This window comes from Lasioglossum baleicum, chromosome 15 (assembly GCF_051020765.1).
Source record: "Lasioglossum baleicum chromosome 15, iyLasBale1, whole genome shotgun sequence".
In the NCBI taxonomy this organism is placed as follows: domain Eukaryota; kingdom Metazoa; phylum Arthropoda; class Insecta; order Hymenoptera; family Halictidae; genus Lasioglossum; species Lasioglossum baleicum.
The window spans coordinates 1,004,911-1,022,951 of record NC_134943.1 but is presented as its reverse complement, the minus strand read 5'-3'; the positions used below and the strand labels follow the sequence as shown (position 1 = coordinate 1,022,951).

At 35.5% G+C, this 18,041-nt stretch overlaps 2 protein-coding genes across 2 annotated transcripts; both read left to right on the top strand.

Moving 5' to 3' along the window:
• Positions 1–160: 160 nt before the first annotated feature.
• LOC143216541 (uncharacterized) lies at positions 161–5,278 on the top strand. The gene has a single exon (XM_076439691.1). The coding sequence runs from the start codon at positions 161–163 to the stop codon at positions 5,276–5,278; it is 5,118 nt and encodes a 1,705-aa protein (XP_076295806.1).
• A 3,622-nt stretch (positions 5,279–8,900) lies between these two features.
• On the top strand, positions 8,901–11,443 carry LOC143216359 (endocuticle structural glycoprotein SgAbd-2). The gene is made up of 2 exons (XM_076439313.1): positions 8,901–9,023; positions 10,650–11,443. The coding sequence occupies exons 1-2, from the start codon at positions 8,980–8,982 to the stop codon at positions 11,068–11,070; spliced, it is 465 nt and encodes a 154-aa protein (XP_076295428.1). The 5' UTR covers positions 8,901–8,979; the 3' UTR covers positions 11,071–11,443.
• The last annotated feature ends 6,598 nt before the right edge of the window (positions 11,444–18,041 follow it).

Below are 18,041 nucleotides of genomic sequence, written 5' to 3'. Positions count from 1 at the left end.
GAAGCATCGACATCAGCCAAGCGGATCAAAGCCCACATCGGACTGGAAACATCACACAACTGGCAACCAGATTCGGTTTGTCATCGACTCTGTTAGACCACTACTCGGTGAGTGTAATTACTCCAATTTCCCTTCTTAATATCTCCACAAGGAGTTCAATATGGCAAGTAGGGATACCGCGTTGAAGTCCTTTAAAAGGGTGCGTACCACTATTAAGGGTCAAATCACGCGTGTCCAAACATATGTTTTAGAGACTCAAGATTTGAGTATATACGATTTAGAAGCGCGTATAGCTAAGGTTAAAGAGCTAGTTGTCGCATACGAAGATGTACAAGCCAACATCGAAAATTTAGACGAGGAATCAGATCATGTCAGTGAACGTGATAGTTTCGAACGCAGTGCATTTGCCTTACAAGCGCTGTTAGCATCGCACGCTGATAGACTACGAAGTGTAAGGGAGGCAACTTTGCCTTCGAGACAGGCAAGCACTAGCATAGAATCAACTAATTGTAAGCCAGCTAACAAAATGCTACCGAAAATTCAGATTCCATCATTTGATGGAAATCTCATAAACTGGTTTAGTTTTTACGACACGTTCAAATCGCTTGTACACGAAAACGTAGACTTGCCAAACGTACAGAAATTTCATTATCTGAAAAATTCACTTCGCGGAGAGATCTCTTCAATCGTTGCTTCCCTAAGCGCGTCCTCAGAAAATTATCTAGTCGCGTGGGATATGCTTCAAAAACGTTGTAATAGACCGCGTCAGTTGATACAAGCACACCTGAAACAATTATTCGACTTACCTGAAATTATAAGGGACACTCCCGCTAATTTACGCAAACTAGCTGAACAGGCGCAAGTACACGTTAACGCACTTAAGGGCTTAAATCAACCAATAAATAGTTGGGATCAAATTTTAATATTCATCATTGTCAAGAAAGTAGATAAAACTACCCGCAGGGCGTGGGAACGTAAGTTGGAAAACGACGAGTTACCGACATTTCAAAAGTTTATTGATTTCATTAACACCCAAGCTCGCGGGGAGGAATGGGAATCTGAAAAATCAAACTCTCCATCAGACAATGATACGTCGCGAGTTAAGTCCAAACGTAGTTTTAGTCATTTGACGACAAATAAGAGTGTCAGTTGCGTGATTTGCCAGGACGAACATTACGTTTTCGCTTGTCCAAAATTTCTTGCCATGGAAGTGAAGGATAGATTAAAATCAGCTCAGAAGAGCAAATTATGTTTAAATTGCCTAAAGGTCGGCCACAACACTGTTAGTTGCAAGTGGTCTCATTGTAGAAAATGTGATAAAAAACACAACACACTATTACATTTAAATGCACATAAAATAACACAGGTATCGGTGCAAAGAGCGTCTGAAGATTCAAAGGACACTCAGGTTGAGACCGATGTTACATGCAAAGCATTAATGGCTGTGAACAATTCTGAAGTTTTGTTAGGTACAGCACAAATCACAATTTACGATAACAATAACAAAAGGCACACTTGTCGGGTGTTAGTTGATGGAGGCTCACAATCTAATTATATGACAGAAAGCTTAGCAAATTTATTGCAATTAAAGAAAGAACGGGTGAATATCTCCTCGTCAGGGTTAAGTAATTTAGTTACCTGTGCAAAGTACTGCGTTAATGCAAAAATTCAGTCAAATATTAACAATTTCTCATCAAATTTAAAATTTATTGCATTGCCAACAATTACTGGAACTTTACCAACACGAGCTATTAATCACAAGGAGCTTAAAATACCAAAAAATGTATGTCTAGCTGACCCAGAGTTTTACAAACCTGGATCCATCGATATCCTGCTAGGTAGTACTATTTTTTATAAATTACTCAGTGTAGGACAAATTCAATTGAACAATAATAGAATCATTTTACAAAAAACAAAACTGGGTTGGCTAGTAACAGGCGAAGTAGAGGTAAAGGCCTTTAATAGAAATACTGCTTGTTTTCACTCATTAGACAACCAAATTGCTAAATTTTGGGAAGTAGAAGAACTTCCGAAAAGAATTTTTCTATCAGACGAAGAAGCCACATGCGAGGAACATTACAAACAAAATACAAGGCGTGATCAGTCAGGTCGATATATTGTTCGACTACCGTTTAACGAGAAACGAAGTTTATTAGGTGACTCTCATAAGTTAGCGTTGAAACGATTTTACACATTAGAGAATAAATTAATTAAGAATACTGTGTTGTATGAACAATATAAGGATTTTCTAGCTGAATATGAGTCACTCAATCATATGAGTGAAGTTAGTGCGGATGATCATAATAGCGGATTTTATCTGCCGCATCATGCGGTAATCAAGGCTTCAAGTGCAACTACAAAGGTGCGGGTAGTATTTGACGCATCAGCGAAAAGTTCATCTGGTGTTTCTTTAAATGACACTTTATTAGTCGGTCCAACAATACAAAATACTTTGTTCACCACCCTGATTAAATTCCGTACACATATATGTGTTCTTACTGCTGATATCGAGAAGATGTTTCGGCAAGTGAAGGTTCATGAGGAGGATTCCTACTATCAAAAAATTCTTTGGCGACAGTCAGTGGAACATCCATTAAAGACTTATAAATTAAATACGGTGACTTACGGTACAGCATGTGCACCATTTTTAGCTATACGTTGTCTCAAACAATTAGCTGAGGATGACGCGAAAGGATTTCCTTTAGCCGCTAGGGCATTTGATCAAGATTTCTACGTAGATGATTTATTGACAGGAGCATCTGATTTTAATTCAGCTTTAAAACTACGTAATGAATTGATAGAACTGGCTAAATTAGGCGGTTTTAACTTGAGACAGTGGGTTTCAAATGACAAAAATTTAGTTAACGATCTTGATAATAATCAGGAGAATAAGTCGCTAGGTTTAGACGTTTCAAATACAAAGAAAACTTTAGGAATTTTTTGGAATCCTTCCGAAGATAATATTATTTATAAAACCAATTTGCCCGACAGCAAACCTCGCATAACGAAGCGTTTGATTTTATCAGAAATCGCGCAATTGTTCGACCCGCTTGGGCTATTAGGACCTGTGATTATACAGGCGAAGATTATTATGCAGGAGCTATGGAAAACACATTGCGAATGGGACGAAGTAGTTCCACAGTCCATTTATTATTCTTGGATTAGGTTCAGAGATCAATTGAGAGTTTTAAATCAGTTTTCTATAAGGCGTCCACTTCTCATTAAGAACCACACTGACTGTCAATTGCACGGGTTTTGCGATGCCAGTGAGTCAGCATATGGAGCTTGTATTTTTGTTCGAGTCACGATGGGAAACATGCAGCATTCGGTAAATCTTCTATGTGCGAAATCTCGCGTCGCGCCAATTAAAACACAATCATTACCTAGGCTCGAATTGTGTGCAGCTACACTATTATCAAAACTAGTTTCCGAGGTTATGGAGGCGTTAACACAAATCAAATTTAGTAAGATCAGACTGTGGACAGATTCAACTATTGTATTACATTGGATTAAGACTTCTCCACATCTACTCAAAACTTTCGTGGCAAATCGCGTAAGTGACCTTCAAGCGTCAACTGATGCGAGAGATTGGTTTCACGTTCCGACGCTGGATAATCCAGCAGATTATATATCAAGAGGACAAGATCCACAGCATTTCCCAAATAATATCACATGGACTAGTGGTCCACACTGGCTCTCTAAGGAGGAAAATTGTTGGCCTAATTTATTATTAGAAACAATAGATATTCCGGAGAAACGCAATTTGGTGTCCTTGGTCACGGTTAATGAACCTAATTCAATACTAGTGCGTTTTTCATCCTTTACAACATTGTATAGGGTAGTAGCCTATATGCAAAGATTTTTTAAGAATATTCGTGGAAGTGAAAAATGCACTGGACCACTGACAGCTGTAGAAATACAATCAGCTCGTAACAGAGTCATTCGTCTAGTACAACGAGAATCATTTTCTGAAGATATAAATAGCCTGGAGAAACACAAGGTAGTTAGAAGGGAAAGCAAATTAAGAAATCTAAATCCGTTTTTAGATGAACATGGGTTGCTCAGAGTAGGGGGTAGACTAAAAAATGCTCTTATTAGCTTTTCTCGGAAACATCCCTTAATCTTACCACATTCACATTATGTTACCAATTTGATAGTTAAATATGAGCATGAACGTCACTGGCATGCTGGGGTGCATGCAACCATGAATGCGATTCGTCAAAGGTATTGGCCCATAAGTGTTAAGGGAGTAATAAAGCGAATTATTGGTCAATGTATGCGATGTTATAGGTTGAATCCTAAGACCTCCGCCCCATTAATGGGTGAACTACCTAGTTCTAGAGTCAAGCAATCACGGCCTTTCGAAAATGTGGGCATAGACTATTGCGGTCCATTTTTTATTAAAGAAAAGAAAAATCGCAATAGATTGAAGGTTAAATCCTACGTGGTGGTTTTTATTTGTTTTGTAACTAAAGCCATACATTTAGAACTTGTGACAGATTTAACCACTGAGACATGTTTGGCAGCAATCACAAGATTCTTTTCTCGAAGAGGAAAGGCGAAAAATATATATACAGATAATGGTACAAATTTTGTTGGCTCGCGCAATCAAATCATGGAATTACAAGCACTGATATGGTCTGAGGAATTTAATAATACAATTCAACATACTCTGAGTAATGACAATATAAACTGGCATTTTTCACCTCCGCGATCCCCACATTTTGGTGGACTATGGGAGGCGGCGGTAAAGTCTTTTAAGAGACATCTATTTAGAACAATAGGTGAAACCTTATTCACTTACGAACAGTTTAATAGCTTAATTATTCAGATAGAAGCCATATTGAATTCTCGTCCTATTATCCCAATTTCCTCGGATCCAAACGATCTTATTGCCCTCACTCCTGGACATTTCCTAATAGGAGATTCGCTCACAAATCTACCAGAGTGTGATCTAACAGAAGTCGCTGCAAATAGGTTGTCGTTGTGGCAACACATACAGCAAGTAAAGCAGCACTTTTGGAAAAGATGGCACACAGATTATCTTCATGAGTTGCACACTCGCAATAAATGGCACAGACAGGATTCTTCTCAAATGAAGGTTGGAACGTTAGTAACAATTCAAGAAGACAATGTTCCCCCCATGCATTGGAGGTTGGGCAGAATTGTTATCGTTCATCCTGGCGACGACAATATCGTACGAGTAGTCACAGTTAAGACTGCTCAAGGACTGTATAAACGTAGCACAACTAAATTATCCCCTTTGCCTATTGAATAATTTAGAATGTAGTTATAGCGTATACTGATCATAACGTCAAACCCGCATCAACGTGATGTTATATACACCATCCTTAGTTAGTTAGTTACTCGGTAATATTATCATAATGGTGTTGTAGTTTGTATATGCACTTCTAGTTTATAGAGTACCTATTTCTATCATGTAATCCATTTAGCGTTAATCATTACTATTATTTTGTTATTCTTACGCGTTTTATATCATACGTCACCATAGCTTATGTATACATTCAGTGTTCATTGTTGAACTAATTCGTTCAAGGCCGGCGGGATGTTATGACATGCATGGAAAATTCCCTGTAAAATACCGTTAGTCCTCGGGACACTTCTACAAGGGTCTCGAGGAGGCCAGCACTTTCTTATTTTTATGAGGGTTCGAGGCTCAAATTGCACACCCTTGGACCATCGTCTTCGGGACCATCATTAAGCGCAACTCCTTGAGAGTTTCGGATAAATAACTCTGTCTGCCGAGTCCTTGGAAAGTACGTTTTTCAAAGACGCATTGTTCCCGAAGTCGATGGTCGTCGTCCGCGTGAGACCAGGGGTCATAAATTAAACGCACGTGTTGGCCACTTGGGCCTTTCGTTGTTACGCGACTCTGGGTCCGTTGCTAGTACCGTCTTTGTTTGTACATTTGCTTTCCGCGATTGGCTTGAGGTGGGGATGTCCTCCCCCGCCGATAGGGATGCATAGGAATGGCTCCTCCCTCGGGTCAGTCAACGAATGGGATGTTCTTTCCCCCAAAAAATGTACCATTTTCCCCACTTTTCAATCTCACCACCGAGGTGAGGAACGAGCTGACCCAGGGACAGCGAGCAGATACAATTTCTCTCGGAAGATATACAGTCTTCCGCAAAAGATTAACTCGATCCGAGACAGAACTTCCAGTTCATACAAGTGTAAGATATTGTAAATATAGTGAATAAATCCAGAGGTTCGTTAAGGCAAATTAGGTGTCGAGCTGTCGTTCATTGAAATTTACAACGCAGAACCTCTCAAATATATTAAGAGAAGCTGCGAACATAACATCACTCTTGAAAATTGATTTTATGCATTTATGATGAAAACGAGCTGATATAGTTTATGTAACAATAGAAATATTAAAAGATTTTAACTTTTACTATTTTCACATACTGTAAAATGTTTGATCCCTTTATGACAATGTTGTGAGATTTATTTCTCTAAAATTTGACGTTACAAATGAAACACAATTTGTTGATTTAACGTGTACAATGAAAATGGGTGAATTATTATCCGTCTCTTTCATGCAGATATTCTTCAGAAGCGTATGAGAGTTAAGAATAAATAAGAATATCGATCATATTGCTGTTTTGAATACTCGAATAATTCATAGAATAATATACAGCCAAATCATCCCGTTTCTAGACACTGAGTTAATACGGTATTTGAAACTATAATTAATCTCTGTGAGCTCCTAAATCTAGATTATTAAGATGTTTTTATAGAAGTCAAAGTAAGTTAGATACTGTACCTGGTGCCAAAAACACATAGTGGAGCGCTGTATGAACTCACGAGATGCAATCTCAGCATTCATCATAGTCAGCAAATAAATGAGTCCTGTTTTCTAAGAGAACTATACCTTTAATCGTTTTTAAACTTGATGTATTGGCATTATCTTTTACCAATAGCAAAGTTCAAGTAGTAGATGTTGATAGTAATAATGAGAAATAGTGGTAAATATAACGGTTCTCCCCATAGCTGAATAGCTAATATTTCTTATCCATTATATGTGTAATAGTATAAACGATTCCTATATGTATATCATATATTACATAAATATCAGTAATATAATAATTGTAAGTACAAATCGTAGTAATTTTTTTGTTACAATTCTTCAATACCTATTTTGAAGGCGCGTATGATAATAATTTTCTGAAAATATTCTACACGGACGACATCAAATTTGTAATTAGTTTTAACTTATGAAACCGACAAATTTTTCACTTAGGATTCCAAGAAATAATAAATATAATGATGATGTTTCAATGTACATCATTTTACGATGGAATGGGTTTACACACGTGAATATACTAACATAAGTATACGAAGTGTTGAAGATTAGTTCTCACCAGTTTTTTACTGTATGTATGCCTGCGTGTGACAGTTGATTGAAGCTTAAATAGCGCGTCCCGGAAATAGAATCGTCAATTTTTAACGGTTCGAAAAGAAAGTTTCACCGTGCAAAGTGGTAAAGGCTCTTTCCAACTTAGATTTTATATGTACGTGCCATTAAAAAAAGAATTTGAAAAGTATACCTTATCTAAAATTAAAAGGCAGTCACATAGGTACATAACTTATCCATGAATGTAGTTGAAGTATGTATACAGCTGAGTTTAGTTACCATTGACCCCTCATTATATTGCAGATTTGTAAGGGGATACAGGTTTTTTTTAATTGTCCATCTCTACCGTTTCTAAGTACCATTAAAGTGTGTCGGAAAATAAAGAGATGACTGATGGTACTCGTTGCAGGGAAAGAACTTGGGCAATACTGCGACAGTATAATATCTTGTACGACGTATTCAAAAGTCACTAATTCTGTCCGTGTCCGCCATGCTACCTTTGACAGGTCATTTTTCAGAAGCTACTGAAACGTGAGAAAACATCACTTGAGGCTGCGAGATTAATTGTTTTCACTTATCATTGTTAATTCTTGAGCAGCATTGCAGTGAAAATACATTTGATAAGTAATACAGGATTGTATTATAATTTTTAAACATCGTTTCTTAATTATAAACTGAAACGACTTTTTAAATGAAAGAGCCATCAATTTAATTGAAAAATAAGTAAATCATTCTCACACCAAATAATCAGAAATAAGAATATGAAAGTCTCCAACAAGTGCAATTGTATTAAAAAATGACACTCGAGTTTCGCACCAAGGTTTCTATTTATGCCATCTAAGTTCACATAAAAGGATGTTTCAAATGAAAGCTTGATTTCTGAGATATTCTTTAATTAATCTTTGGGTTCATTGTCATGTATATTAGTTATAAAAAGTACACCACAATTTATATATTTATTATTATACGTTGTTTTAGAAATATATTTTGAGCGGTGTCACTTTTCTTATCAATGAACGATTTCGAAATGATCGATGTTATTAATTTATTGGGTTGGCAAATAAGTTCGTTCGGTTTTTTAGAGTGGAATAAATCACAAAAACCGAACGAACTTATTTGCCAACCCAATAGTAATTTACACTCCGTTGTAGATTATTATCGGAAAGTCGTATTAATCTAACAGTGGAATCGTCTTCGCAGGGATCGACAGACAAAAGAGGAATGAAAATTGTTTGCAACTCAATCGACGAAACGTGTAATTCCGTTAATGAGATGTCATTCACGTTCCTTTTGTAACGCCCATGTAATTCAACGTCTAGTTTAATTTCTTTCAACAAAACGTCTCCGAACTAATCGTCCCGTTTGACAAGTAATTGGTTATTATTTAAAGCCGTGTGTATATTTACAGCACTGGGTAATTGACGACCTAGGTGCGGATTGATTGCAGGTTGCTCGTCCCGCAACCTGGCCGGAAAGGTTTCCTTTAATACGTGATACCGGTCATACGAAGGCTGAACCGGTATCACCGAGTGACATTTGATGGAAAATGTCGGTGATAGCGAAGAGTACTTCTAACTATAAAAGGTGCCGGCGGTAGGCGCATGATCGTCAGTACGATTTTGCACGCGATAACTGGAAAATCGAGGTACATGTAAATCCGCAGCATCACGTCCAACGAAATTGACATTTCTTCGGGAAACTAGTGAACCTTCTACGTTTGCACAAAGAATTTTTTAATTGCCTTGAACATTCTTGTGATTGGTGTTGCCAAGCTCAACGTTTTAAAAATCTAAATTAAGTGTAGCTTACACCATTCGAATATATTAAATACTAATACCAAAGAAAAAATTAATAAGATATTAAATACGAATATATTTTAATATATTAGCAAAAAGAATATTCTTGTGAAAATACATATATATGCTCTCATAATAATGATATACAACACGATTGGTGACGATTTATGTAAAGTGGCAGATCATTTTTGTATCTTTGATTATAATGAGACGTGTCTATTCTCTCGTACTTTACGATTTCATATTTTTGTAATTTACGCACCCAATACAGAATTAATTATTGCATAAATTACACGGTTCATTCTTCGTCAGAGGTAACTGGTGCAGTCGATTCTGGTGATTGTTGCAGAGTAATGTAATGAGTTCAAGTGTTTTTAATTGAACAACTAAATATTGCTCTTTTTGTAGACAATAAAGTTGTTGTATTATTGTCTAAAATTGCTACATATAAAAGAATTAAGTTTTATATCATTAACTTCGTATATCATTAACGTGTTAATAAATAAAATACAAAAGAAGAGTCAATAATGTTAATCAGAATTGTGCAGCAATAACTGGTACATGCACAATCAAAATACAAAGTATTTATATACATAGTTCGCCACCTCCACTTTTGTGAACGTCATCGGTTCGCATAATCAAAGTTCTACCGAGTCGTCAATTGAAAAAGCAAATGTGCATTGAATTGTGTTATGTTTTGACTCACCTTAATCAGAAAAACGTCACAAATACGTTGTCAAAAGATTCATTAAAAAATAATTAAAAACAACAAAGTTTTGCTATTGAACTACTATTGTCTCACTGACATAACCGATCTCGTATTATGTTACGCTTCTGGGCCTTTCAAGCAGAATAGTGCAATAATCAAGTAATATTTAAAAATGACTAATAGACTTTTTGAATGTTAGTCATAGCAAAATAGTCATTAGTAATCAATACTTTTTGATTAGTTAGTGATAACTAAATGGCAAATAGTCAGTTACAGCTCTAAGTAATCGTTAGCTATTGCTTATTAGTGAATGTGTAGTTGATGATCAGTCATCAATCTTTAGTCATCAGTCACTATTGTGCGATTAACATACATTAATATTATTAATTAGTTATCACTAACTAATTAAAAAGTTTTGACTGATGATTATTTTGCTATGACTAACATTAAAAAATACTATGAGTCATTTTTAAATATTAGTTGATTATTGCCCTACTCTGCTTTCAAGTAGTATACCTCGCAATAGTGGAGTTAATAAGTGGATAGTAGAGAAAGGGGGTCTATCCAAATTAACTCAAGGACCAACAATTTTTATATATGATAATTTGTGTTTTCTTAATTTTTATACAAAATTTTCTTTGGCTGAATGGAACCCTAATCTGCAGCCCATAAAGCCCACGCTTAGATCCGCCGCTGATCGTAGAACAGTAATTTCATCGCGTTATCCAAGTGAATACATTACTCTGACAGAAAGGACCTTTTGCAGGAAAGCTTCTCGAGTCCCTGTCATGTGCGTTCGTGCGATCTTCCTTTTGAACATGGTGTGCATGGCGTTAGCGGCGGACAAACCGATTCCAATCGTCAGTCAAAGCCAGGACATCAGCCCGGACGGCAGTTTCTCGACGAAATGGGAGACTGGGAATGGGATCGCCGTTCAAGAGGAAGGTATCTTAAAAAATCCTGGCCAGAAGGACTCGGAGGCCGAAGAGGTTCGTGGCACAGCCTCGTGGACCGCGCCAGACGGCACCAAAATTAACCTCGGTTGGCTGGCCAACGAAAATGGAGCCACTTTCCAGGGCGCGCATTTACCAACGCCGCCCCCGCCCCAACCGATACCGCCGCTCATCCAACGCGCCTTGGACTGGCTGGCCACTCACCCCGACAATGACGAGAAGAATAGATTGTAATTTTGCATGACGTTCCATTTCGGCGAGATAACATTTTACGAACGTATCCAGCGAGATAACATTTTACGGGCGTATCCGGCGCGCGAGCACTCGTCCTTTTCGCGAAACGGTTCGAGAGACTGACCCTTCGGTGTGCTGCCTTCCGAGGAACACACGGCTAGGAATTGTCTGCACCGCGATCCTCGCCAACGAAACCGAATTGAAATTGATATTTATGCTGTGATAGAAATTGTTATCGCAAGGAAAACTTTGCTATTCCACGGAATTCTAGATTTTGTTACTCTGTCCGTACGATAAGTGTTCTTCGTCAATGTAACACTGAAAGTTTACGTACATGTCATGTGCGAGTGAAATAAATTCTTTTATTCCCTTATACTATGTGGTTTTCATTGATTTCTGCATCGCGTTATATGCACTCTTTAGATCTTAGGCTTTCTAGGGAAATTGGTCGGGATGGCGACCTTCACAACATGTTTCAAGGTCATTGTAATCTGAGGGAGGACCCTTGTCTATAAGTTCACCAACCTGAATCTTCCTAGTTTCGAACGCATAATGTGAACGCATAATCAATTATTTCGTAGATCTTTCGTTCTGAATTTGTCGATTACAAACAATCAAAATTTAATAGATAATCTCCGCCACTTTCTATGGAATGCGTTTCAAAGTTATTCAACCATATTTCTAAATAACAATACTTCTCAGATTGATGATAACAAATTGAATAACAGTTCGATTACGAAATTTATTATGAAATAATTGTGTTATTATTATACCTTCACCTAATTTATTCACCTATTGTCCTTTATTTTTCGAGTCGTGTACGAAAAGGGACATGCAATTGTTTGATTTCGACGTTGCAAGATTTGTGTAATTTTATCTCTGAACTGAGCGACAGGAAGGGCACAAAGGGTAAATATTAAGTTGGATGGTTAACATATCAGTGTTTGTTTGCAGACAGACGACCTATGTATCAAAACAATCGCTGTTTACCTTTTTGCTCACCTAGATTCGTGGTATCGATCTCCGTGCGTCGCGTCGGTCGTAATCAAAATCAACGTTTACAATGAACATGTACATATGTATGTCGCTGATGTTTGCCGTAATTAATTTTTTAATATTATCAACAACATATATCGTAACGTACACTTCATCAATTTGGTAGAGATATTTTCTCGTTGAAAATGAGCCATCAAAAATTATTGCTGTAGAAAAATAGTGTTGTCATTAACAGCATTGTAATGCTGTTAAATGTGGATTTGTAATTTTCAACTATTAATATTGTATACCAAAATGATAAGAATTCAGTGTAACGTTTCCTCTGTCTGTGACCTTGAATGACGTTGAATGATTATAGTCACTGAATTCCTAATGAAAGGGAACCTTAAAAAAATTGAAGGTGACCTTGAGATCTCCCATTACATCACTTCAAGATGGAAATTGTGTCTATTGCTAATTATGAAAAATGTTTACATGGACTTGATCTGCATTTTATTTGTAGCCAAACATCTCATGGTATTTGTAACGCGGTAATATCAAAGAGGACAGTTACAGCAAAGGAGATAGAGATTGTCTAAAATGTCTAAATGTTAAAATAGGAAACTTCTAACTTCCTCATTGCAGTAGCTGCCCTCGTTTGTTTGGATTACCAGGCGTCTTGGCGAAGCCGGAAAACCATTTGTCTAGGTAAATAACGTACTTGCATATTTAATATTCAGTGTATTTACACATTACTGCATTAAATTGTTTGGGTTGCTGCGAATCTGAACATGGATTCATACTGGTAAGTTGGTATGTTGGAAATCGCGAAAATAATGAATCCTCTTGTAAAAGGAAGCATAATATACATATACATAAATATGTACATAGCAGGATAGTAATTGATTGATTAAAATAGACATGGGGACAATTGCTAATTTCTCGAAAAGTGAAATTTTGAAAATTGTCGAATGTTTGAACACGTCAAACTTTAACTATGTTACATTCTGTTATTAACCAAAATAAGATGTAATTGAGAAATTATTCAGTTGTTTTTTTTTTAATTTTAAGAATATAAAATTTCTGATGGGATCTCCATCAATTCTTGACCTACTCAAGTACACAGTTCGCCGTTGCTACGAATAATAATTCAATTTGAACGAATTCGCTACGAATTCAGTAAAATAGAGAGGAACGTGCAAAGAGCGTTATTTGCAAACTATAAAAAAATTAACTATCTGTAGCTAGAATTCAGTCATCATAAATGGTGTAACCTGATTATTCATTCTTTTTGTTGATTCTATAAAGGGGCAAACAATAAGCTGATACACTGAAGCATTAAAGAATTCACAAATGCTTGCAGTGTATAACACTCGAATCTTTCAATGGCTTCTATTGACCATTCAAATTACTATCAACGATCGAGGGACACTCTTTATGCAACGTATAAACAAACGATATATGAATCAACGGATTAAAGGAACAAAGAGAGAAACGGATCCTACTGCAGATATGAAATTAAATGGAGGAGTTAGGCAGGGGGAAGAAGACAGAATGATGGGAGAAAGTTGTAGTTTACGATATAGATTGAATGTGACATATTTATGTCGGAACGTGGGTGGCGATCGAATGAAAGAATGAATGAGACCGATAATATTCAATTAAACCGGCGTACGAGACTTATACATACTATTTTCCACACAACTGCAACTGGAACACGATCAAAATATTGCACAATATAAATCTTCTTCTATTAATTTGTTTATAGTAATTCTTCCAATACTTGCATCTATTCCAATTTTTTGTAATCAAGGTCAATTGAAGGGGTCACTAAATTAATGTTGACCTTGACCGTTCTACTGTGAAAACATCAACAACCATGAAGTTTTTAGAATTATAACCACGAGAAGAATTGATCACCATTCATAATATTTGCTCTTTTAAATTATATTGTTTTCCTGCGACGAATATTCGATTATTGAAAACAACCGAGATATTTAAGGTGTCCAACTGAGGAGGGATAAGATATGAATGGCAACTGGTAATTATGTTCGCTAAAAGACTTTCGATCTGTAAACTGATAATTTATAATTTCGTTGAACATCTACTAGGTTAGAACTGAAAATAACATCAGTGGTTTGAAGGGTCAATGCAAGGTATACGGTTAAACATTAGGTAATTCTACTGTAAATAAAAGACATTCCGTGCACTAAAATAGCTATGATGCTGTCACTTGTGAAAGTTCAACGAAAGTTCTTCGAGACAGAATCGGTTTCGTTTCTTGCGAAGATGATCATAGCACTTTAAATTGAAATGGCGCATGTCCTGAAGAAAGTTATATAACAGGATCCACTGTATGTATTATGTATGAAATCCCTTTCTATTAGTCTATCTACATACATATATGTACACACTATAATATTGTTGGAATACTCTATATAACTATTTAATTTTTTTATTAAACCCGGTACTTCATTAACTGTGTATTGTTTAATATGTTTATACTTTAATATGTTTATTAAACACAGATAAAGATAAATTGTGTTAATTTCAACAGAACTTTGAAAGTGAGCCTCAATGGTCGACTTCGTTCTGCAAAATTGCTACTATAAATAATACACTATAAATAATGTATGTTTTTTTATCAGATTAGGTGAATAATTACAGAAATGAATAGTTAGTAAATTATTATGATATTATAATAGTTATCATGAATAGTTAACGTATTTTTTAGTGTACATGTTAAACATGAGGAATAAACTAAAATAAGAAACATAGGGAAGTAATATATTTAATATAATATTATTTTAAGTTTTATATGTATATTTACGTTCCCTTAAACCGTTTTTATTTCTTCACATTTGAACAAACACGCACTTAGAGCATCAGGCTATAACTCAATAGTGATAGATATCATAAATCTCAAGATGCAATTTAAGTTAAGTGTGCACTATTCCTGGGCATAATATCCTTGCAGACGACCAATGGACGATTTTCACTCCCATAAACAGTGCGATAACGATATATTCGTGAAGTGATGGTCCACCATGAGCACCTCGGTTTACGGTTTGTAGACTGTGCATTTTTATTTAGGTACAAGTTCACAAATCGTTTATGTTAACACCGTTAATAACATTTTCACATTATATTTACTACGAGGCATCATTTTGGTTTCCATAAGAATATAAAAACCAATCTTTCAGTGAATATGAAAAATGTATTCGCGTAATCTTTGTTTATTCGATTGGTCTTGCGCTAACTTTATAAGGTTAATTACTCTACAATCTACAACAACATTCAGTGGTTGTGGAGATGATTTAAATCACGAATCGAGGGAACTTTTCGTGTCCAAACTGCGAGGGAAAAGTCAAATAGAACCGTTTGAATTGTGACAAATCTACAGTTTAATCGAATTTCACTGTGCACTCACTGATGGTACTGTTTCAACTGAAAGCAGACACAAAATGAAGGAGTTGGTCAATGACTCCGTTACAGCATACAACCATTTCTTGTGTCTACAATGTGGACAGTGCTTCGAAAGAGTCTCTCGACATGCCTAGAGTTAATTAAGCATTATTGATTAAATGTTATAAGAAGTGAATGACACTTATTGTTGAAAGATATAATTTGTCTTTTGTAAAAAATTCAGGCAATTTTCTTTAATGTATCGAGCATTAGTTTATGCGTAAATATTTATATAATTTAATAAATACTGAACAGTAATTCTAGTTGATGATACCGTGTCATAAGGAATATCCTCCTCTGAAAATAATATCAGACAATAAATAATAGAGAAAATGTAATTTATTGTACTTTACTAGGAACATTACTATGCATCGGTGGATTTTATAGGTTCACTCATCAACATAAGTATAAAAATTAAAATTCTTTCCTTTAAAAACAGTTTTCTCTTTATATGACATTTAGAACTGGAACTTAAAATAATCTATGATACCGTATACTAATAGAACCATATCATTTCCGAAGTATTAAATGACGCAATGCGTGTTACCATAAACAGGTTCATAACATTATATTTATAACCGAAAGCTATTAGCTTAAGAAATAATACAATTTTATTATCTAATAAATCTTTCCACTCCGAATGGAGAATGTAGTATTGAACATAAACTTTAAAAGAGTAAACTACACACTACACTGTATTTGTATACATATACATGTGTACGTACATGTATGTCGTTTAATGTAAAAATGGTGCAAGCCAAAGCAATTAATTTTTTAATTGATTAATTATTGGATAATGTGGAATTAATGTTACGTTTGTTTCATGCAAGCCAGTCTTAAATTATATTGCAATTATTGATTTACACCACTTTTGCACATGCGGCCCAATTGTACAAACATTGTCCTAACATTTGTATACCGGTATTTCGTGCTATTTTGCAATTTCGTGAAACCGGTATTTGCTAAGGTAAAATAGCGGTATTTTCGGTATTAGATATAAATAATAAATATTTTTTGGGGCATTTACTCTTATTTGAAATACGTTCGTGCTGAAATCTGGATTAAGAAACTTCTGATTTTGATTTCGAAGAGAGTAACAATGAAGAAAATAATAATACAATTGTTGAAAGTACCTCATTTGAATATGACGAAGATAATAGTAACGAGGACGAAATATTAACTTACCAAGAATTGCTTCCTATAAGTAAGAAAATTCGAAAAATTGTTAAAATGTTTAAACGTTCCCCTACTAAAAATGCCGTTTTACAAAAAGATATATACTTACTGAAATAAAAAAAGAACTTATACTAATATTAGATTCTAAAACACGCTGGAACAGTTTGTTATTAATGATGAAACGATTTTTGAAATTAAAAAATCCATTTCAGAAAGCATTAATTGACTTAAATTTACAAATTAATTTTTCCGATGGTGAATTCGATTTAATATCAAAAACTGTATCAGCTCTACTTCCAATAAAGCTGGCTGTGGAAGTATTATGTCGGAAGGATTCCTACTTATTCACAGCGAATGCAGCAATAAATTTTATGTTGCAATCACTTAAAGATCAGGACACGCCACTGTCTGAGGAATTATACAGTGCATTGAAAATTCGTATACAGGAAAGGCATAGTGAATTAGAAAATATTTTAAGGTATTTACATAACTATAACGAATTTAAAAAAGAAAACGGAAAGGAAGAAAAGAAGCTAACAAGGTCAAATTTAATTAAGTTCGTCGTCAATTTCCACAAAACATTTATGAAAACCAAACACAAACCTATTCAGAAGAATTCGTTGAAGATGATGTTGATGTTAATATCGAAAAAGAATTGTCTCCCGAGAAGAAATTACAATTAGCTATAAATCAAAAAATTGCCACGAACAATAATACAAGAAAAAATAGATTTATCCAAAACCGTCAGACGAGAGGCCGCGTTGTTAGAAGATGAAGGACATCGAGGCAAATATTTAGAGAAAGTATATCGCTCATTATTAACAGTACCACCAACCAGCGTGGACGCGGAAAGAGCATTTTCAACTGCAGGTAATTTGTGCAGAAAAATACGTTCACAAGGCTTAATGACAGTTCAATAGATGCATTATGTTTTTTACAATCACATTTCAAAAGTATGAAGCCAATAAATTAGTTAATGTTTTTTTCTATTAAACAACTGTGTTTTTGTATCTTCATGAAAATTCCTAATACCGGTATTAATACAGTTATACCAGGTACAACGTTTGAAAAAATACCGGTGTGTGCCGTTTTGACAGATTTTCCGTGAGTCCAGTCAGTCGTCAGAAGGTTAATTTGAACGAGTGACATTTCGATGTGTCAGAGGCAACGAAAGGCTCCCAAAGTTGAATAAGTTTACGCGGCGCATGTGACGCGCATCTCCAAATAAATTACACGAGGACATACTGGCTGTATGGCCGCGGTATCGTGATTGATTAACTATGGCACGACTGATCTACAATGGGCACGTGCTTAAAACGCTGCACTGCCTCGTGCCGGAACTTTCTATCGTAAAT